The sequence below is a fragment of the Diceros bicornis genome, chromosome 35 (genome assembly GCF_020826845.1).
Source record: "Diceros bicornis minor isolate mBicDic1 chromosome 35, mDicBic1.mat.cur, whole genome shotgun sequence".
In the NCBI taxonomy this organism is placed as follows: domain Eukaryota; kingdom Metazoa; phylum Chordata; class Mammalia; order Perissodactyla; family Rhinocerotidae; genus Diceros; species Diceros bicornis.
This window is the reverse complement of record NC_080774.1, coordinates 15,332,212-15,355,161: the sequence shown is the minus strand read 5'-3', so window position 1 is coordinate 15,355,161 and position 22,950 is coordinate 15,332,212. Positions and strand designations below refer to the sequence as shown.

Here is a 22,950-nt window from a genome sequence, read left to right as displayed (position 1 = left end):
CACAGACGCCCTCAAGAGGAAATTATTTAGAGAAAAGAAGAATCTTGTTTTCTTCCACAAGACTTGGTGAACAGAGGCATGTGTGAGTAATCACAGTGCTTAAAACAAAATGCTTTGCCAGTTCAGAATTCTATTTTGCAGCCTAGCATAGCATTGACTCTCAAGTGCTGCTCTGGAAGGAACCACCGTGAACACGGGGCTGGGCTCTTCTACAAGCTGGGACTGGGAGCAGCCTGCGAGTCCTCTACCAGAGCCAGGCCATGAGAAGCCACTGGAACAGCGGTGCCAAGTACTTAACTTCACAAAATACCGAAAAATCCTTCTGGTTTCATTTTCAGAAATGGATGTGTACTTAAATCTTATGCTTGATGCCTACACAGAAGGAAACCTTTACCAGCCAATCAACCAAACGTCTCTTTTACAATAAATCCTAAGGAAAAGGCAAAAAATTACTTTAACAGAGCTGGGTTAAAAAAAAAAAAAAAAATCCGGGGAGGATGCACTTAGGGTTCCCTTCAGTTAGGCAAACGACGAACGTTTTATTCTTGAAAATTGCAACAACTCCCTGTCAAGTGTTCGCATGCTTTTCCAACAACACGATAAAAAGATTGCACAAATGGCCATAACATCATGCACTTACCTGGTCTCTTGGGTGACTTAAGCTGTAGGAAGAACAACAACAAAAAATCTTAGAGAAAATCATTTCAGATGCAACTTAAGATGTCAAAGGTATCAAAATGATTTAACAAATAACATGTGAACAAAGTAAAGCAGAAAACTGTATCAAGCCTAAGCTTTGAAATAAATCAAAAAAATCAAACTGTACCTTATTTAACGTTCTCAGATCCTCCATGATCTGTTCATCTGTTAATAAATAGTTTAGCTGGGGTGCTGAGAGTTAAAGGAATGTGTCTGAAAAGCACGGTCTCCAAGCAAACAGAGATCAACAAAATGGTACCAATATTTTAGAATTTACAAAGTATGAATGTTAGATGATGTTTTTACAATAGTTTGCCTCTTGGAAGTTTTTGATTCTCCTACTAAATGTCGTGGTGCCCAGGCATATAGAAGAATTCACATCCCCCATCTTACAAACCTCTATGATGAGAAGGTGGAATGAGACTCATTAGGTCACAACAGTGGGAGCAGAGGACACAGTAAAAGAAGAACTTCATTCTGAATTTATGAAGTGCTTTTGTTCCGAAGATCTGAAGACTTTCACACACACACGGGCTTAATACTCCCTAGTAACTTAAATCCTCAGTTGTGAAGATGAAGGGATCTGAAGTTTCCTGGTGCCCTTTCCTAGTGGTAGACAAATAACTGAACAATTTTGTGCAAACGGCTACTCATTATCTCCTCAAGAGGAGAGAAACAACACTTCCCTGGTCCCCTCTTCCCATTCCCATTTTTATGACTAAAGGGCTTTTTTATTTCTGACTGAAATTTGCTTTACTTTAACCCCAGTTTGCAATCCACTATTTTAGGGATATAGATAACCAAGATACAAAAGGCACATATTACTGCCCTCATTTTACAGGTGGAAAATTAAGGCACATGAAATTTTTCAGTTGCTCTTGAATCTCCAAGTAAGTATTCAAACCAGGTGGAACTTCCAACACAAAGTACCTTTCCAGATAACTGTTCTCTATAAATCCCTCCCACTAAATATAGAAACAATAATGAAATGGTCATCATCTATCTCATGGATAAATACTTTACATATGCTTTCCAATCAAAGATGATAATTTCTGTAGGACAATGGCCATATATATTCTATCAAATGGATAAGCAAAGGATTCAATAGTCTTAAGGAAAAAAGTGATTAAGGTTGACGCAATCGGATATCAGGAGCAGGTTTTCTCCTCTTGTCTGGGATGGGGACAGGATCATTTGGTCGCCTCCGCAACTTTCTGGTCATGATGGGTTTCACTTCCATAGAATCTGTGGTAAGAATGGAACGGGTAAATCTATCCAACTCCCACTGAAGGCAGTAAGAATTTCTCTAGTGTACGAGTATCTGCCCCACAGCCACCCAATCAGAACTTTTCTACTGCGGACGTTTGGTCCACACACGGCCCAAGCCAGACACCCACATCAGCCTTCAGAAAGAGTCTGTGCTTAGAGATTCACACTAGCTGACTGAAGTGCACACCCCTCTCAGAAGTACAGCCCAGCCCTGCAGGCTCCCATCACAGCCGCTGCAGGCATCTCTCTAGCCCCCTGAGAACTGCGGACTTACCTCCTCTTCTCTCAAATTAAGAGGCCAGAGTGGTGGGCTCTCGGGACCGAAGAAACGTTTGGGTCATCTCAGTTGACTAATTTCTGCTGTTCCCACAGGGGATGGGTGAACGGAAGCCCACTGGTCTAAAAGGCTCTTTTCAAGGTCATTGTGGCCTCAGTGTCACCATTTTTATATGAAATCTTCATTTGCAAACTCCGACTCCTTTATTTAATTTATAACCTTTTGTAGCTACTTGACTATCAAGAATGACATAATGAAGGCTCATAATAGAGGCCTCGCTTCATTTTCTTCCCTGCAGTCCGACACTCTTGCTGACTCCCCTGCCTCTCCTCCAGCTGCTGCCACACAAATCCCTCCCTCTGTCCTCACTTGCCTTCTTGGGTCCTTTGTGCCAGCCCGCTCCTTAAACACTGGTGATCTCTGGGGTGCAGGCAGTTCTCAGCCTGTATCCCGGTGTATCTCCGATCACCTACTCTAGCTGCACCCACCCTTCTGCATGTAAACCCTTTCCCCCGACACCACACACTCTCCAGTTGCCAAGTGAACCCATTTCTTCTCCTTGCTGCAGCTCCCAAGGCTGCCTCCCTCCACTCCTGCGTCTCAGGAGCCCCACGTCTATCCACCCTTCCCACCAGAACCAAACCTGTCACCTGTGACTTGTCTTCCTTTACCCAGGCATCAAAGCCACCACTTAATGGCAGTTCTGCCTTTTAACTTCCTCTCAACTCCGTCCCCTCATCATCTCCTCGCCTCCCTTCAAGTGATCCTCCTAAGACACAAATCATTTCATTTTGCGTATCACTCATTAAATACTTCAATGACTCACCACTCTCTACAGAACAAAGGCCAAGCCTCACTTCTGGTCTTCCTCACTTCTCCTTCATTCGTATGTACCCTGTGTGTGAGCTTTTAGCTGGTCTGTTACCCTAAGCCTTTGCATGCTGTCCTTTCTGCCTATCCTCCTCTTGCCAGCCTGGCAAACTCCTACACAACATCCTCTGAGAGCGAACTCAACACTCCCCCTTCTGTGACAGCTTCCACAGACGGTCCCGCCATCTTCCAAGTAGCCAGAGCATTTGTACAAACCTCTACTGCCAAGCGCCACACCACATGGGCCATTTCCCCCAACAGAGGCTAGAATTCCACCCCAGCATGGAATCGGCCCCCTACCCGAGGACCCAGCAAAGTTCTGGCACACCGAACAGGCTTCAGAGAGTTTCCTGCAGAAGGACTAGATGAGGTCAAGCCTGTCAATTCGTGACTATGCACACCATCAGCAGGGCAGACAGCACAGCCTTACAGAATTCAGATGTAGTCCTTCCACTACGGCAACGTGCGGGATCTGAGAGTATATAACAAATGTGCGTATAAAGTCAAAAGACATTTCTGCATGTTGCTCTTAAGAAGAGAAATAGGGGGCCAGCCCGGTGGCACAGTGGTTAAGTGCGCACGATCCGCTTTGGCGGCCCAGGGTTTGCAGGTTAGGATTCCGGGCGCACACCGATGCACCACTTGTCAAGCCATGCTGTGGCGGCGTCCCATACAAAGTAGAGGAAGATGGACACAGATGTTAGCCCAGGGCCAATCTTCCTCAGCAAAAAAGAGGAGGATTTGCAACAGATGTTAGCTCAGGGCTGATCCTCCTCACAAAAAAAAAAAAAAGAGAAATGGGCAATACTGATTTTTTTCTGCTCCGAATGGAGATAAAGCGGTAAGAACCACAGACCTAAGGAATATTTGTAAAGCTGCACCTGGAAGTGGGGGTAGAAGGAAGAAAGGCAAACACACACCCACCCCTGGGAAAAAGGGGGGAGCCTTCTCCCTAAAAGAAATCTCTTACCCTAGGCCAAGACGCCACCCTCCTGCAGCCACTCACTGGCTGGTGGCTCTGAATCCCCGCAGCAGCTGTGTGACCTAAGGCAGGCTACGTAAATACTCCACATCTCCAGTGTCCTCACCCGTAACATGGAAATATCAGTAACACTTCCCTCACAGGGTGTTGCGAGGATTACATGAGACGATACACGTAAGGCCCTCAACACAGTGCCTGGCATAACAGGAGTTCAGTCAAGGCCAGTTTTTATCATCTACCAGGAAAAAACTATACAAAGACCTTTTGAAAAGTCAAGGTACAAAGAGCTGCAACAGAAGTTACATATTTGAAGGCAACTGATGTCAGCTGTGAGGATTTGCAACATTCAGACCTAATTTGGAAAACAAAGTGTGAAGGGGGCTCACCCAACCCAAAAGAGCACCAGAGAAAAAGCATCTGGCACGTGAACATCATGGAATGTTCTGTCCACCAGAGACAATGGCTGAGTGTGCCCTACCCTGTGGGCTGCCAAGACTGGGGGGTGGGAAGGGGTGGGCAATACATGATGGAAGTAAGCAAAGTACAGGTAGAGATGAGAGGATCTTGGAATAACCCAGTCTAAGCACGGCCAAAACACACAGAAAACCCTAACTGCATCACTCACAAATCAGAAAATACAATTGAATTCTTCTTATGAAATGGTGCAAATCAATCCACTTTATTAGCCCAGTCACAGCAATAACATGATCAGTTTTATCCAAAAGAATGCTTCAGCAGAAGGAAGGGGCTCTGAGGAAGCCTCCAAAATTTACTAGCACCTCCCCACCACCATCCAGGAGAGAGAGCAGGGAGCAGGCCTAGCCGGTGGTCCACGTGGAGGATGTGACACGAGGGGAAGATCAACATGTAAGTATCACAGCCCCAAAACTACACAGTAAGATTATCTACTTCACCCACTTTGCTCCAATCTCAGGTTTGCCTAGTGGGCTTCTAAAGTAGATTTTTCACAGAGGGATGGGATATCCTGGCCATCTGGGTCTGAGTCTGCCTGGAAGTTCTATTCTCACTGGAAGCATTACAGGCTGGCACTCTGAGTTTGTAACATCAGTCTCCTGTGAGTTTGGCCAGTAAGAGTCCCAAGGGGCTCAATCTGGGTGCACTGACAAAAATCAAACTTCAGGAACCAAAACTCAGATTGTGAAGTGTGGCAACCTTAGAGAAGGCACTTCAGCAGGGAATCAGTCTTCTCTCAGACATCGTGCTCCAAGCACAAAACCTCTCTAACAGGCTTAAGTCAAAAAGCCTCTCTGATCCAGAGGACTCTTCACAGGTTTGCTTCAGTGGGGATACTATTGGCAGAATCTAACTGAACATCAAACAATTAAACCAGAGGCAGGGGAGTGTACGTGACAGAAAACCCTGAAGAAGCAAGAAGACTAGGTATACAACTCCTCTGCAAACCGTCTGGTACAAATGACCCTTAACAGTGTAAACACTACTGCTCTGCTCCCCAGAAGGAGAGGGTGAAGGGCCAAACCTGAAAGACAGAGGCACAGGCAGCAGTGGCGATGCTGCTAGGAAACGGGAGCGCAGGCTGAATCAGCGCTGGGCAGTCATTACAGCGTGGTCCCCACAGAGAGATATTCCTGATAACATTAATTACCCACAATTAACATATAATTACCATTTACTGGCTGGCCTTTTGCTCTGCACTTTTCTAGGACTAGTCATGCACTCCAACAGCTCACCTGCCTCCCACGTACAACTGCAGTAAAAGCTTCATTTTAACATACTTTAACCACTAAAACAAATTCATACTTGTTTAGCTATTGAAAAAAACCAGTTGTAGTGATTCAAAGGAGCATCCTTAAAAAAAAGAATGTAAGAGGCAGAAAGAAAAGCCACCAGAGTAAACCTTGTAGCAGACTGGCAATTACACCCAAACCAGGGGCAGTGCAACATGGGGCTAGACTAGAGGCCCAGAGCAAACCCCAGCACACCGAGCCCCTCTCTAATGGGCTGGCAGGCTCAACAACGTCACCAATGCTGCAGTGGCCACCACAAATGGGTGCCTGTAGGAGGTGTGTCAGGGGAGGGCAAGATAAGAACCAAGGTTGGGTCTTCGTAGTCAAACCAGGGTGGGAATGAAGGGAGCAATCTCCATTAGGCGCAAGTTGCCCATACGGCAGGGATGGCATTTAAAGAGTGACCCGATGGAGCCCCCTCTGCACCCTCCACATTAAATGGCCTGCATTCCACAATGGCAGCATCAAGAAAGAACGTCTGGGGACAAGCTCGTTCCACCCAAAAGCCAGGTCATCTCTGCCGTTCTCCCTCCCTAGATATTTATGTGGGACCTCTTCTCGCCTGGACTTCCAAGGTTCCCTGCTCACTGACATCTGTTACGTGTTGTGTGAAACCACTTCTATATCAGCACAAACACAAGTACCTTTTAAAAGTTTTACAATCAGTAAGAACAAGCCTGACAAATCTTTACTTTCATTTAGGAGCCCTCTCTCTCGATACCACCTCACACTGGGGAAGACATGGAAACTCTGCCAGTCTTGTGACTATCAGAACATAAGCTCCGGAAGGACACACACCTTACCTATTAGCCTCATTCTACGAACCACTTAATACCACGTGAATCCATGGTATATGCAGACAGTCAGTATAACGTAGTTAAGAGAACACACTTGGGGGCCGGCCCCGTGGCTTAGCAGTTAAGTGCGCGCACTCCTACTGGCGGCCCGGGTTTGGATCCCGGGCGCGCACCGACGCACCGCTACTCCGGCCATGCTGAGGCTGCGTCCCACGTACAGCAACTAGAAGGATGTGCAGCTATGACATACAACTATCTACTGGGGCTTTGGGGGGGAAAAATAAATAAATAAAATAAAATTATAAGAACACACTTGGAATCAAATTCTCGCTTAATCACTCTCTCATTGGGGCACTTTGAGCAAATGGCTCCGCTTCTCTGAGCCTGTTTTGCCAAATCAAGTCAAAGGGAGTTGCAGGAACGGAATGAGGTGACAACTTCTCAACCCCTGTGGGCTTACTCTGCTCGCCAGCCACCCTTCAAAGCACCTTATAGGCATCACGTCAGCTAATCTTTACACCAACTCCCCACAGTAGGTTCTGTTATCTCCTTGCTAAATGAGAAAACCCCACCACAGAAATAAGTTCATGACAGGGCCAGGATTCATCCACGTCTGTCAGCCTGCAGAGGTGGCTTTATTTTTGTATATTATACCTGGCTCAATATATAAGTACTCAGGAAACAGAGCTCGTATTTTGATATTGTAATTACTCATGGTTCCAGCTATGAATCCAGTCTCTTCTAAAGGAAACTCACAGGCTTTACCGAGGTCATGAGTAGCTTCCACAGGGGCCTAAGGATTGGAAGACGCCCTGGCGAGGCAAGAACTCACAAAAGAAAATGAAGTGGCAGTTAGTAGGCTGTTGGAAGAAAGGAGAAAAGGCAGCAGTCCTAAAGACAGGAAGAGGACAATGAATTAAAAATGATAAAGCTCTCCACATTTGAAAGCTCATTAAGCTCTCTTTGATTATTTGTGTCACTTATAAGGTTGGCCTCAACTGCAGAAAAAACTCACACTCGGGTAATTCTACCTATAACCTCACTACCCCAAGTGTGGTCCGACCAGCATCAGCAGCCTCTGGGAGGTGTTAGAAATGCAGGCTCTCGGGCTCCACTCCACACCCCAAACCAGAATCTGCATTTTATCAAGACTCCCACATACGCATTCAAGTTGAGGGAGCGCTGACCTATACTTGTCCAGGTATACTGACAGGATACCTTTCTGCCTGCACAACCCAGTTGTTACAAGTTCTCCACCAGCGGTCTAGGCCATGAAAAGAACATTCCACTAATTCCGATGGAGGTCTGTAAATGCTTTAACTCCTGTTGGGACAGAGCAGATCACCAGTTACACCCGTTTCCAATGGGTTATGTGGACTAAGCTTCTCATCAGCCTCTTATTCCATTTTGTTTTTCAAGAGATCTCCATGCTGAACCAGAAAAGCAGAGTTTAAGAAATATATTCTCTGGGGGCCGGCCCGGTGGCACAAGCGGTTAAGTGCGCGTGCTGCGCTGCGGCGGCCCGGGGTTCTCGGGTTCGGAGCCTGGGCGCGCACCGACGCACTGCTTGTCAAGCCGTGCTGTGGCAGCGTCCCATATAAAGTGGAGGAAGATGGGCGCAGATGTTAGCCCAGGGCCAGTCTTCCTCAGCAAAAAAGAGAAGTGGCAGATGTTAGCTCACGGCTGATCTTCCTCACGAAAAAAAAAAAAAAAAGAAATATATTCTCTGGGCAGAGCTAGGCAACACTGACATTGGGCATCCATCCACAAAGGTTAAATAAGTCACTCAACGCGAGGAATGCAAACAGGCCTTGAATCCAGCACCACAGCAGCACCATCTGTGGAAATGCAATTATCCTTCTAGCTACAGTGCCTTTTCTTCCCACACTCTATCATCACCTTGGCAGTGCTTTCTATACCAAGGGTACCAAACGGCTTGAGGAAGGACATCGGTACCTTTAATGCCCATGGCTAGCTCTTAGCACTTCTGTAATCTATTTCACTGCGTTACAGATGACTTCTCCACATTTATTTGTCTTTTCTACCCTGGCACGCTCAGCCTCAAGTCACCAAGGATGCCTCCTGTCCCCGTTAAGATTCTGGCTATAAAACTGCCTGGCCAAACGATGTCTATCACTTGTCAATAATTAGGATGCCAAATCACAGGTAAGGGGATGATACCCTTCCTTGCAGATGGAAAAGGAGCAGCTATAAACTGACAATATCTCCCTCTAGCCTAATGAAGGCTCCTGAACATCTGGCGGCTCTAGCAGAGAGCAACGAGGCATCAATGCCAGCCACAGCCACTGTCACAGAAAACGGTGTGCAGGTCAGAAAACAGGCAGGCAGACTGGTACTGGACAAGGTACCACAGTGCTCACAGTCTAATTAAAAAAGCATTTCAACAAGGACAAGATGGCGCTATCTGAAGATGCTATTTTAGCATCCATTTTCACCCAAAAAACGTTTCTGAGCCACTTTCAGAGGTCTTCAAGGAATTCATTCCTTTTGCCAAGTCTCAATGAGGAAGCTATCAGAGGAGAGATTTTTCAAGAGTGCGACTTCCACTTTAGACGCAACCACATTCTCATGGGTGTATCATGGGGATTGGAGCTAGAAGTCTGTGTCAACAGGAGAGCCACACTGGTTCACAGCACCAGAAACACAGAGGAGGAAACACAGTTCTTATCTGCTACTTTCAGTTTCAAATACAACCCCAACGACTCACATAAAAACAATGCTTTTCCTATGGACACTACTAAATCAGACACGTCCAAGTCCCAGGATCTTCAGAACATGATTATAAAAGTTAAATTCTGAGTTGTGCAGAAAGCATGCCACTTACATATCCAAGTGACAAACTCACCACTGACTTTCCTTGCTGTATTTGCTGATGGAAATTTTGCCAAGTTCCAAAATAGCTAGTTCAAGCCAATTCCTGCCCTGTAGCCTTCTAGGATTCATCAGTCTACATATGGCAACAGAAGAGTTGGCCCATATTGCTTCTCCGTTAAACCTGCCTACAACCCACCAAGTTCCCATATGCAGGTTACTAAATTCTGAAGGCCAAGGGAGGGATTGGCTGAGTCTAATGTAACTTTACTACCTTTACAGGAAAAGGGTTCAGTTTAGCTACCCCTGCTGAAATTCTATCAACTCTTTCTGAAATGTTCACAGTAACACCTAGGAGAAAGGATCTAATAGCATAGATGATATGGCCAAAAGCTTCTGTTCTCACATCTAGGTCAAAGGAAAACAATGTCTTTTCTGTAATTAAGGAAGACTGAAAAAAAAAAAAGCAGAGGGATTCCCACCACCACGGAGGGACCTGGGTAAGTAATTTGTGAATGTAACCAAGACATGAATGGCAGCTGACCCAGAAATTAAACTAAAGCATAAGCCAGAGGCTGCAGTTACTACTAAAGGTCTACCATTTATTGAACACCTGTTATGTATGAGCACTGTACTAGGCACTCATATTTCTAACCACAATCGTGTGAAACAGGGTATGATCAGCCCCATTTTATGGAGGGGAAAATAGGTTCAGAGAGGTTAAGCAGCTTGACTAAAGTCACACAGCGAATACCAGATGGAGCGAGAACTGCAACCTGCCATGTCAAAGCCCACTCTCCTTTCAGCTTGCTCTGCTCTGATGAGGAACTGAGACTAAGACAGGAGAAACTGAGATGCGCCTCCAGGGCCCCCAGGACCCTGCTTCTGGTGCTTTCATACCTCCAGTCAGTTCCATCGTTAGCTTTTCATTTTCAATCATTTTCTTCTTTTCTTCTAGCTCAGCAATCAGGTTCTCTTTCAGCTCAACCTTCTTATCTTCAAATTCTTTCACTGCTGCCTTCTTTTCTTTAATGTAATTTCTTTCCACTTGTTCAGTCTGAGAGAGAGAAAAACACAGGCTAGGGTACCCGGCTCTGGAAGTCAGGGCTCCAACTCGAAGTCTGGCTCTGCACTCAGGAGCGAGTCTAACTTTAGTAGAAACGTGAGAAACAGCTGCGCTCACACACACACCTCAGTAACAGGGCGGCTGGTAACAGGTTTCCCAATGAATGCACAAAATCGAACCACAGCCCTTCCGCTTGTTTTACGAGTGTGCCTTACTTGCTGCTCAGGTATTTGCTGTCTTCCACATCTTGTATTTTACGGCTTGTATGTTAAAATAGAACATAAATTTCTCAAAGAGAGCAAATAAACCCTTTTAAGGACACAATTTCAAAGGAAAATAGTACATTCCTGATGAAATATCTATATTGAAAATTAACTACAAGATACTGAGTCAACACGGCATGAGTTACAATATTTTTTGGTACTTACAACTAGATCAACTAGAGCAGAAGATCATTTATTAGGTGCCTGAACCCCAAAGGACTCAAACAGTGAAATTATACTAAATAAACAAACGCATAAGCGTCCATTTTTTAAATCTCACCTGTGCATTAAGAACCAGGGGGCTATGGTGGACTATGGCTGTGGTCATGTGATCCTTCAGGCTGTGACTATGCTGTGCTGACTTCACTGCTGAAATGGTTTCCAACAACGTGGCTGATAAACCACGAATGTCTCACACTCGTGTGCGGCTCTGAGAAACTCAACCCCCCACACACACACCAGCCACCCCAGAAGCAGTACATCATTCACGATTCAGGCCCTCATCTCCGTAGCAAAGCACTGTGCCTCACACAGAACCAGCACTCAGATGTCTGCTGAACGAAAGGAAAAGTTTTAAATCCATCTCTCCTAGTGACCCAGAGTGCTTTAGCTGTAAAACTAAACTGTTGAGCCAATTCAGAGACTGGGCTGCTTCAAGGACCAAAATAACTGATTATTAGGCCACTATAATTCAGACATCCTCCCAAATGGCTTTAATGTGAGCTAAAAGTCACCCAGCAAGCAGTGAGGGGTATCTCTTACTCTCCTGTGATAAGCAGAGGCTGCCCAACCAACAAACGAATAGATGGAATTTCTGAATTGAGACCAAATGTCCTTTAGTCAAACAGAACAGTGATGAAGGATTCCAGCTGGGGGCTTCCCAACTATCTATCTGGTGATAGAAGGAATGGCCACTGGATGGGGGGAGCAAGATTCCAGTCCCAGAAAGAACCTGCAAACCCTAAAGATCCATGGTACTTACTTCCAGCTGGAGGAAGAGTTCTGAAAGAGATAAAACGTGCAATTAGATTCGCTAGGCTGTGTCACCTTTCTAGACAGTGATGTTAGGATTCATTTGGAAGCAGTAATTGCTTTCTGAAAGCACGGTTACACAGAGCACATGTTTTCATCAGTAAACTGTTGATATACATGAAGGAGAAGGATGCAAGAAGTACTCGTGTCTAGTTAAAACCTGGCCCTGAATGCAATCAGCTCTGGCAGTTCTGCCCGAGGGCAAAAGCAAGCAGCAGGAACCACACTACCTTGGCAGAATAAAGTTATCCCTTCTTTCAGTCAGTACATACCCTCCAACAGTCCTACAGCGCAGGACAGGTCACAAAGAAACTATGCAATGACTCCCAAAGCAGAGTCAACACTGACGTTTTTAAAACATTGTGTGAGGGCTGTGCAGTAAGGAAGGACGCCTCCCATGAAGTCAAGGGGCAGAGGTTTTGAGCCCTTCTGGGGCTTTCCTCAGGCCACCAAGCTTCTGCTCGGGCCCGTGCCTCCACCAGCAATGCCCTCTGGTCTCTCACTGCATTTAAAAGTTTCAGATCTAATGCAGCCTCCTCCATGAGGCCTTTCCTAAGGACCCTTCACTCACCAACCCCCTCTTGGACACCTGAGAGTAACCACCCTCCAGTATTCAACAGCTTACTTAGCACCCACTGTGTGCCACGCAATTAGCCATTGTTTACCCAGCAGCTCCCTCCACCACTGGATTACAAGTCCCTCTACAAACCCAGTACTTGGAACAAAATAGGTCTGTGGCTTCTAATCTTTTCTGGGTGACAGTGGGGCTGCTGCACACAGCCCACAAAGACTGTGGGTGGACCACTAACTCCAGGGGGTGCTGTTCACATTTTACCATGGTCTCCTTTGCAAACCTGATAAATCCTATGGATCCATTCCCCATAAAAATGCACATAAGCACGCTCACACATACTTCGTGAATTTAGAGAGTTTCAGGGACTCCAGATTTAGAATCCAGATGTCAATTAACAGTTGAATGAGAAAATTAATTGAGGAAAGGGATAAGCCACTCTATTTTCTAACCCCGCGGAAGCCCTGATCACTCTGGCACTGGGAATCGCTGGGCACATGAGCCCAAGCACACCAGCCCAATATGCTCACTCCCATGCTTGCTTCAGACTTGTACCACGCACGAACGGGCCAGACACCTGAAGTCTGCACCATTCTGACAAATCACACCTGCGCCAACAAGTCAAGCCGATAATTAACACTTCAAGTTGGTGGTGGCTGTTTTAGTTAAAGGAGCTAGACACCAGACACAACTAAAGCAGCTGAATTATCTCTGCAAGGAATGTGCTTTTTAAAACTCAAGACATGACTGATTTAGGAGTGCTTCTGCATTTTTACCCGGGAGGGGGAGAAATGTTTAGGGAAGAACACATGAGGACAGGACTGAGAGTAGAATTAAGAAAACTCAATACTCACCTGCAATTCTAGCTTAAGAAAAACGGCTCATATCAATTTTCTTTCCTTACGTATATCTTAAACCAGTCCCATGAGGCATTAGTATTCCCCTCTACAGATGGGGAAACTGAGGCTACAAAAGCAAATACCTGCTTAAAAGCATCAGATCTAAAGTGATGGGAGGAAGACCTAAACCTAGGACCTCACCCTTCATGGCAACCACCTCCCTTCCCTGCTAAAAGGGAACTCCAGAAAGACGGGGGAGGATTTTACAGATGTTCCAATGAGATACCTCAAGAACTCAGAGTGGAGTGGAGGGTCACCACAGCGGCAGGCGGGATGTGGATGGGCAGAAGACTAATGGCTGTTATCTCCATTTTCCTAGCGCCTCACACACCCTTCAGCTCCTTTTCTACCTACTGCTGTACACTGGACATCTACTCACTGGACGAGAGAAGGAAGGGTTGCGTCCACAGAAAGCTGGAAAGTCACTGGATCAGAAAGCAAGAGGAGAGCAGCCTGAGGAGTGGACCCAGACCTCGTTTTAAAACCCAATATCACTTCTACCACTGCAGGAACAAGCACCATGCTAGCACTCAAAATGCCGGCTGATGAAGAGCTTCAAAATTTAACACTTACAAAAGATTTCCCGTAAGCACAGGAATCTGTGTTTCCACACTTTAAACTGACATCACATCTTACTTTTGGCATGATTCTTTATTTAACTCACAATGCTCCTTAACTTTACATGTTTGGATATCTCTTGTCAACGGAACAGTGAGTTTCCTGACGTGAAGGACATGTTACACTACTTTACACTGCTCACAGAGCTTACATGTAGCAGATGCTCTACACATCTTTGTAGATCTTTGAATGAATATTTACTGTGTACAACAGACCAAAAGCACACTCCTTTGCTCTAAATGCTTATAATACAATACTTGAGGGAAAAAACAAGAGGACATCCTTTCCTCCCAGAGCACAGAATACCAGAAGAAGCAAACTCAAAACAGGGGTGAAACAACCTACAATCCTTTTCCATGTCAGCTCCTCTGATCGTCCATTAAGCCAGGTATGCAGACATAAGAAAGATGTGCAAGACTACTCTCGGGGCACGAGGGAGCATAACTTGACTGCAAGGAGCCACCACTAACAACCTCAACTACAGGCCATTCACTGGCCACTGGAAAAAAGATGAACCAGTTGTACATAACTGCAGCTTTGGAGTCTCTTCCCCAGAACTCTCCCCGCAATGGGATATTTGAGATACACTTTGGAGAATAGCTCTTATGGCCACATTACATAGACAATCAGCAAAAGGAGGAAAATGTGAAGCTGATTTATTTCCATTTAAGCTAGAGCCTTACCTGCATTTCGTATCCTCTCTTTGTACTGCTGATCTAGTTTTTTCATCCTCTTTTGATATTCCTGTAACGTACCTGATTTTGAGATGTACAAAATAAAAAGTTATTCTGAAGATCAACCTGCTCTACATTTTGGTTCCCAAAATTATTTTCTAGCACCGACAGTGACTGTTTCAGTAACATCAGAGTAAAACACAAACCAAGGAAAGGCACGCACAGAGTTAACTGGACTCTGGTTCTCAACCAAGCCACACAGCAGAAATCACCCAAACCGAGTGGATTAAGACTCTCTAGCAAGTGAGTGGGGAGGAGAAAGGTGCAGGCATCCTCAAGGGATTCTGATCACTTGCTGCTATAGTTTGAGTCAATAGGCCTCCCTTTCCGGGGAAAAAGCTCATTCTCCTTCAGTAAGGTCTAGATCAATGCCATCCAGTAGAACTTTCTTTGTAACGGTGGAAATGTTCTATATTGCACTGTCCAATATGGTAGCCACTAGTCACATGTGGCTACTGAGCACGTGAAATGCGGCTAGTGCAACTGAAGAACTAAATTATTAATTTTACTTATTAAATTTAAATAGCCACATGTGGCTAGTGACAATAGTTAACAGCTCAAGTACATAGTCTTACCAAATCTCTAGTCATTTCATTGCTCATCCCAAAAGCACCTGATTATGAGGGTCCCAATTAGTGTGAGAAGTGTTTCCTGATCATGATGCTTTAATAGGATACATTAATGGCATCTTTTTCAAAATCCCTCCCTCAACCCTGCCAGGCAAGCCTTACAGACTTGCTAGAGTGAAAGGTACTTCTTTCTCCAGCAATACTTTCATTATCATGGAAAGAAAAAATAAAAATAAAACAAAGGTGTGTGGTTGCAACTTACGGGAACATTTTTCACTATTAAGCAGAAATCAGTATTAAGATGCGCTAGTCCAAGCAATAAAAGTACCTAGTGGAAAAGCAGTTTCACTGACGAGAAGACACCACGAAATGAAGTCCAAGAGCTAAGGGCAGGAGCTAATGGTCCCTGACTTCTCTAGTGTGCCTGACACTGCTAGTCACTCCTCATGCATAATCTCACCTTTCATTTTCTTCATTTCAAAGATTAGAAAACAAATTAAGCAGGAGAAAGAGATGTGCCCAAGGTCAAATTTTTAGAAAGCAGTCAAGTTGGGATTCAAACCCCTGATAGGACTCGAGAGCCTATGCTCTTCACCTCCATGCTGAACTGCCTTTAGTGGGAAATAGCATTTGAAAAGATACAATCCACTTTTAATTTACCAAGCGGAAAACAAGAGAACACAGTAAGGATAACCCACAGGTCATTACCATTTAGTTTAGAAAGAATAGTACAATCTCATTTATTCTTTGGTAACAACATCTCTCCTAAGAATGTCTAGGGGCCGGCCCCATGGCATAGCGGTTAAGGGTGCGCGTTCCCCTACTGGCGGCCCAGGTTCGGATCCTGGGCGCACACTGAGGCACCGCTTGTCAGGCCATGCTGTGGCGGCGTCCCATATAAAGTGGAGGTAGATGGGCACAGATGTTAGCCTAGGGCCAGTATTCCTCAGCAAAAAGAGGAGGAATGGCATGGATGTTAGCTCAGGACTGATCTTCCTCACAAAAAAAAAGAATGTCTAGTGGTAGGCACAGTGGTCTTCAGTTCATGATCTACAGAAGACCCTAAGTGAGATTTCAAAAAGTTTGAAAATCATCACTTTACTGACAGCAGAAGATAGCAAAATGTGTACTGGACAGCTAAAATCAGCCAGACCAAATTTTAAGGCACTCCCACAGAGAAGTGAAATACACAGACTTCAAAGGTTTACAGTACTAAAAAGTGTATTTAGAGATAAAGGATTAAATCACACACCAACCTTCCTGCAGCTGCTGCAACTGTCTCTTGAGAGAAGCCAGTTTATCCTGATACATTCTGTAAAAAAAGGAAAGCCGCACTGAAAGACAAAAACTTGAATACTCAATTCCAAAATAACCCACACACAGGAATTACCTGGGTTGTTATGGGACTGTTACTACATCCTTTAGGGGAGTGAGAAAATAAAAGTCGCTGGCTGGTTTAAAACGGACCAGCAGCTGAAGGGATCAGAAAGGGACAAGGATTCTGTGTTCTCGAATCATATCCTAACTTTGTAGATTCTCCTGTGTTATCCCACCTTTAGAGAAGCAGTCTGAAATCACAAATATGAAGACACAGATTTTAATAAATAAGTGACAATAACAAACAGAATTAGGCAACAACATACAAAGAAAAATTGCAAGTGTGACGCCATTTTCTTCTAGATTTAGAAGCATAAGTAACGTACACATGAAAATGTAGAAAGGCATTCAACACAGCTCTTACATCAACTCTACAATTAGATTATAAGTTCCAAAGGAGTAAGGTTACGCCTTCAGCACGTTTTTCTATATAGATAGCATAGCTGTGTAAGCACCAGTAGACCTTCATGTCAGTTTTAAAAGCACTACTCTTTTAGGATCAGAGAAATAACAGTAATTCAGTACAAGTTAAAATGCAGGATTTATTTGCAGCCCCAGCTGGATAAGAACACATCACACACACAAAGCCAAAGAACCTGGCAAGTTATTCCTCTCCCCTCACACTGAACGGATTATAGGCAATTATACACTCTGGCCAGTCTGTCTGAAAGGTGAATTCCACACGTAAATCACATTTCAGTAGCGTTTTTGATTCTACCTGAAAAACACCCCCAATTTCACAGTGACAAAAACAAGATTTGCAAGCTGAAGAACACTGTCCAACAGAGAACAGACACAATAGCTTTTGGATTGCTCAAGTAAGGGCTGCAAAGACAACCTACCTATGTACAGGTTGAGGAAAGAGGAGGAATCTGAGAATTACCCAGGAGGTCTGATTCTTTCAGGGAGAATTCTGATGTGCTCACTATACTCACCTTGAAGCACATAAGGCATTCAATTTTAATCAAAATTATTTTCTATATCATCAGATACTAAGGAGGCACATTCAATTAAAAGATTGCTCTAAAGAATGCTTAAACATATCAAGGACAGGAAAGGGAACGGACGTGTAAACTGCTCAGAAGAAGTCAGTACTTAGAACAGTGTGTCAAATTTCCCACCACACTGAAATGTGCCTGCCAGACAACGCCTTTGAATTCTGAGTCTGTCTTCAAAATGAAATATATTAACAGATGGAAAAAGTAAACAAACAAAAATTCAGATTCATTGAGATCACATACAGGGGAAAAGAACAGGTATGTGAAAATACATCGCAAATGGGTCAAGGTCAATTGGTAAAAAGCCAGAAGACAATAAAAATAAAATAAAAAGCACAGTTTTAGGGATGAAGCTGTGAGAAAAATCACATGAATTACTAAAGTAATCCTTTATTCAGCACTGATCAGACTTAGCTGAATTACCCCCTTGGGTTCCAAAGCTTGAAAAGGATGACAGAATCCAGAGGACGGTCACAAAACGTTTGCAAATAGGACCTATGAAGAAAGGAATGTGGATCTCCCAGTTTATTTTTTTTTATTTTTTATAATTTTTATTTTTATTTATTTTTCCCCCCAAAACCCCAGTAGATAGTTGTACGTCATAGCTGCACATCCTTCTAGTTGCTGTACGTGGGACACGACCTCAGCATGGCCGGAGAAGCGGTGCGTCGGTGCATGCCCGGGATCCGAACCTGGGCCGCCAGCAGCGGAGCGCATGCACCTAACCACTAAGCCACGGGGCCAGCCCCAATCTCCCAGTTTAAACACAAAGAATTTGAAAAGTCAAATCGAGATTTTCAAAATACATTCAACAAATACTTATTGAATATATTTTATACTGTCTTGCGTCTGTGTTTATGACAAAAGTGAGTGGTTTTAATTTCTCTGGGCACATTTAGTTGTGACTCCGTGAAGACAATGAGAAGGCCTGGGTGTGATGTGTGATTAAGAGGAAAGGGCACTGGAGCAGGAATCAGAGCCCTGCTTTCCCATCCTGCTCTCCCTGAGCTCTCCAGGCATCCAGCACACCGTCCAGCATGTAGTCAGTGCTCCGTGGGGTCACGCCCATCTGAGAACCCAGCAGCTGTGAGACAGCATTTACCCTCTGAGCAATGGCTTTCACATCTAAAAAAGAATGAAGTGGGAAACAGTTCTCTCCTGTAATACGGCCTTACTCCCCTGGGATCAGTTCCCTCAAGGGTCTTACTAGCCTACTCTCAAAAGATTCTTATAACAGGAAGACTGATTAAATGTGACAAATTTAAAGGAGGGAAATCTCACACATATACATGGTCTCCGGAAGCACTAAGGTCAAACCCATACACACAAGGTCACTACAAAGATTTCCTTGTCAATTCTGTACTCCAAAAAAGAAGTATGAAAATCATACTCACTGTTCCTTCATTTCTACATAGTCTTCTTCATCATGCTTTGCCAGGTCAGTCTCACTAGCATCCTCAGTGTCTAAGTAAAATTAGGGAAGAAGAGTGTGTTAAAATCATAATTCAGACATGGTATCATCTAACACAATAACACTTAATAAACTTCTGTAAATTGAATTTCTACTCAATGCAGGCCTGTGTGGAGCCATCAACCAAAAATATTATATACAGTTACTTTAGAAAAGAAAATGCCGGGGCCGGCCCCGTGGCTTGGCGGTTAGGTGCGCGTGCTCCGCTGCCGGTGGCCCGAGTTCGGATCCCGGGCGCACACCGACGCACCGCTCCTCCGGCCATGCTGAGGCCCCGTCCCACATACGGCAACTAGAAGGATGTGCAGCTATGACAGACAACTAACTGCTGGGGCTTTGGGGGAAAAATAAATAAATAAAATCTTTAAAAAAAAAAAAAAAGAAAAGAAAATGCCGTTTCCAACCGATACACAGCCAGATTTATGCAAAGAGCTTGCCATTATCTGAAGTGCAGCCACAGAACAGGGTGCATCAGACACAAGTGATCATGGTCAAGGCTGCTACTTCTGCTGAAGCAATGCTGGCAGTTCACGAAAAGGAGATGTGGGTGTAAGACTGGAAAACGACAGGCAGCCAAGCCTTGCTCACTATTCAAAAAAACCTGGTATGTACATTCTCTTCTGCTATCTGCCCACTTTTAACCTTTAACAGATTTTACATCACATATATGGAAAGGAGAATCCAAACCAACTGAACTGTAATAACTGAAATACTTTCAAAGTTACAACTAAAGGGAGAAGGCAGGAAACAAGACGATCAAACAAACTGTTTCAGAACATTTTAAACATTGTTCTGAGAATAACCAAATGGCTGGAGTGTCCATATAATTTCAACAGCCCTACTTGAAGGGAAAAAAAAAAATCAACTTTGGCTTCATGGCTCCCCCTTGTGAGTATTAAAAGCAGAGCAAGTGATTCATATTCAAAATTTCTAGTTAAGCCTTGTCTTCAAATGTAGTTTAACCAAATGCAGAGTTCCTTCAACTTTATGTCTGCATCTGTAGTTGCCTTTTTAAAAGCTGCTATAGATCCAATTCTCCACAAACACTTCTCCCCTCCTACAGGCAAGAGACCTTCACTGAGTTCCTGTCATCTGCCAGCCCATCACAGTACTTGGCACTTGAGGAACCGAGATGAATAAAAGATACTCCTCATTCCAGACAGCTGGTCTAGCTTTCGCTCCACAGCCCTCCATTTTGTGCCAGAATGTTCCACCCATATATTGGGCTCTCTTTTTCTCCTCTCTTACCCTTTATGTTTCTTCACCTTTCTCATCCTACAGACAGCTCCTTCCTCAAGCCCTCAAAAACAGTGTTCCTCACACTTGCCAAACTGTAAAGCCCAGTTTGAAAAGCCAGGCTGTGACAGGCAGTGATGATAATGTAAAGAGTGTGGAACTGAAAACACAACACCTGGGCACCATTCAGCAAATCCCTATCTCCCCTGTGCCTGTTTCCCCAGGGTGAAAACATCTACTGAGTATTTACTGGGTACCAGGCCAAATACTTTACACCCATCTCATTTAATCCTCGCACCTACCTAGGAAGTAGTACTACTAACGGCTTCATTACAGTTGGGGAAACTGAGGTTTGGAAGCCTAAGTAAGTTGTCTAATGTCACAAGACTGGGTTAAGTGAGCCAAACATAGACCTAATTTGATCTGGCTGATTCCAGGTCCCATCTTTTAGCCAACTTGTCCCCTCAATGCTGTGCTGCAATGCCCAAAGTAAGGCTGACTGAAGCATCTCCCCAGGGTGGGAGGGAGCAACTTGGGAACCAGGAAGCCATACTGGGCTTTGCTCTGATCCTCTCAGAAAATAAAAAGGAGTACTCCTCAGTGCACTCCATGGATGGCTTTCTCATTCCAATCAGGGAAGACCTGAGGTTCAACCAGACTGTTGAGGGGAGGGAGGCAAGATCTTAAAGGGTCCTCCAGCTCTGACAACACCTAAGTCCCTTCTCCCCATAACTGTAGGGGACAACGTACCCAGGGCTTCCCTTGCCCCAGGACGGGTGGGGGTAACTTCCCGGGGCCGCGATCCTCGCAGCTGCCCGCTCCATCGCCCCCAAACCCCAGAGGTCGCCCCGCCCCTCTCCCATGCAGCCCCACCCCTCCCAAGCGGTCCCACCCCCGCCCGGGCTGCCCCGCGAGCCGAGGACGCACCTTCGTCCGACTCGCGGCCCCGGCAGCTGCGCTCGTCGTCCTCGGCGCTCTCCAGCTCCTCGTCCTCCTCGGGGTAGTACTCCGGGGCCGGCGGCGCTCCCGCCGGGGCCGGCGCCGGAGCCAACAGCCCCGCGGCACTCATGTCGCCTCTGACCGCAGCTGAGCGTGCCGCCGGGCGACCGCGGCCACCTGCCCTGCGGACTCGACGTCCGCCTAGCAGCGCCCGGGGCAGCCGCCAACTCGAGGAGCGGGAGCCGCGGCGACCCCTTCCCCGGCTCCGCCAAGCTCCGCCCCTCGCGCCCGCGCTCGGCAACGGGGGCCTCGCGCCGGCGGCGACTTCCGGGTCGCGAGCTGCCCGAGGACCGCCTGACTCCGCCATCCTAGAGGGAGTAGAGAGGCCGCCAGACACCCCGTGCGCTTTAACCCCAGCCCCTTCATCGTCGTCTTATAATCCTCAACGGGTAGTGGGAAGGGGCGGAGACAGGATCTCTAGAGTTAGGCAAATCCTTGGGCAGGCTTGGCCGCCGCCAGGACCCCGGAGCTCAGAGGAGACTTCCGGAAACAGCCGCCAGGCGGCGCCTGGAGCCAGAACGAAAGCGAGGACGGTTAGCGAGCTGAGAAGCACAGGGTTTGCTGGGCTATTGGGAGGTGGAAGCGGTCTCTTCTTTAATTTAAACAGGTGAACGACATGAACCATCCCCTTTATAGGTCGGGAAACCCAGACATCTAGAGTTTGCGTGATTATCCCGAAGAGAAGGAGCCGGCTCCTCCCCTAATTGGAGCTTATTAAGAACTAAAATAAAGACGAGGATGCTAATATTCCATTCTGGGGTCAGCAAAACGGTATCTTCCCAGTCGGTGGGAGTCCTTGCTGTTCGTATAGGTCTACTCAATAAGGCGTTCTCCCGATTCTACAGATGAGAAAAGAGCTGTCACTTGCCTAGAAAAATGGTAGGGTCCAGTCTGCCTTGTTGAGACTCTCAGACCCAGGCCTTCACATTTCTTAGACTATTAATTTTTTAAAAGGTGGTTTTGCCTAATCCAATAACTTGCTAATCAACTCTCAACTGAGCAAGTGAAACATTTGCCTACAGGAAGTTAATTAGGCTAATGTAAGGGAGGCACCATGTGGAAACTTAGAAAACGAGAGCTGAATATCTGCATGAATTAATTCGTGTGATTCATTCTGAGTAGAAGGGGACACAGTGTTATAAGCTTTGCTTAATGAACAAATTTAGGGTGTCTCTTGTCCAGTTGTGTGTAACAAGGAAAAGGGCCCTGAGATGTTTAATGCTTTGTCCAAAGTAACGCTACTCTTTATGTTGCACCCGTCTCCATAGAAAAAGTAACTTATAAGTAGCTATAAAAGCCCAGGTGGAACCTAATATTCTGATTCTCAGATCCTTTGTGACCAAATTTATCTCTGAATTGGCCCCCATAGAATCTAATGAAACGGAAAAAAAATTTATTCTCATCCCATTTATTTGAACATCGCTTATTTTTACTTTAATTAAAATCTTGGCTCTATTTGTGAGGGATTTTTCCTCCCAACAAAACTCAAGAATTTCCAGAATGGAATGCTGCAATGTCTTTCCAGGAGTTCAGAGAGCTTCTGAAGCTCCTTCTAAATGAGTCATTCTTAGGGCTCACTGTAGGTCCGCCGTCTATATTTAGACTAAGATTTCAGAATTGTGTCT

The 22,950-nt window shown here is 45.4% G+C and overlaps 1 protein-coding gene across 1 annotated transcript in view; it reads right to left on the bottom strand.

Annotated features, from left to right (window-relative positions):
- Positions 1-21,521, bottom strand: part of SUDS3 (SDS3 homolog, SIN3A corepressor complex component) — a 33,034-nt gene extending 11,513 nt beyond the window's left edge. The window contains exons 1-9 of the mRNA XM_058531529.1: positions 21,254-21,521; positions 19,014-19,083; positions 16,501-16,556; positions 14,625-14,696; positions 11,804-11,823; positions 10,393-10,549; positions 1,849-1,944; positions 827-888; positions 641-662 (exon numbers count right to left, since the gene is read on the bottom strand). Of these exons, the coding sequence (XP_058387512.1) occupies positions 641-662; positions 827-888; positions 1,849-1,944; positions 10,393-10,549; positions 11,804-11,823; positions 14,625-14,696; positions 16,501-16,556; positions 19,014-19,083; positions 21,254-21,395 (697 nt within the window). The 5' untranslated portion in view covers positions 21,396-21,521. The remainder of the gene's footprint in view (positions 1-640; positions 663-826; positions 889-1,848; positions 1,945-10,392; positions 10,550-11,803; positions 11,824-14,624; positions 14,697-16,500; positions 16,557-19,013; positions 19,084-21,253) is intronic.
- Positions 21,522-22,950: the final 1,429 nt, after the last annotated feature.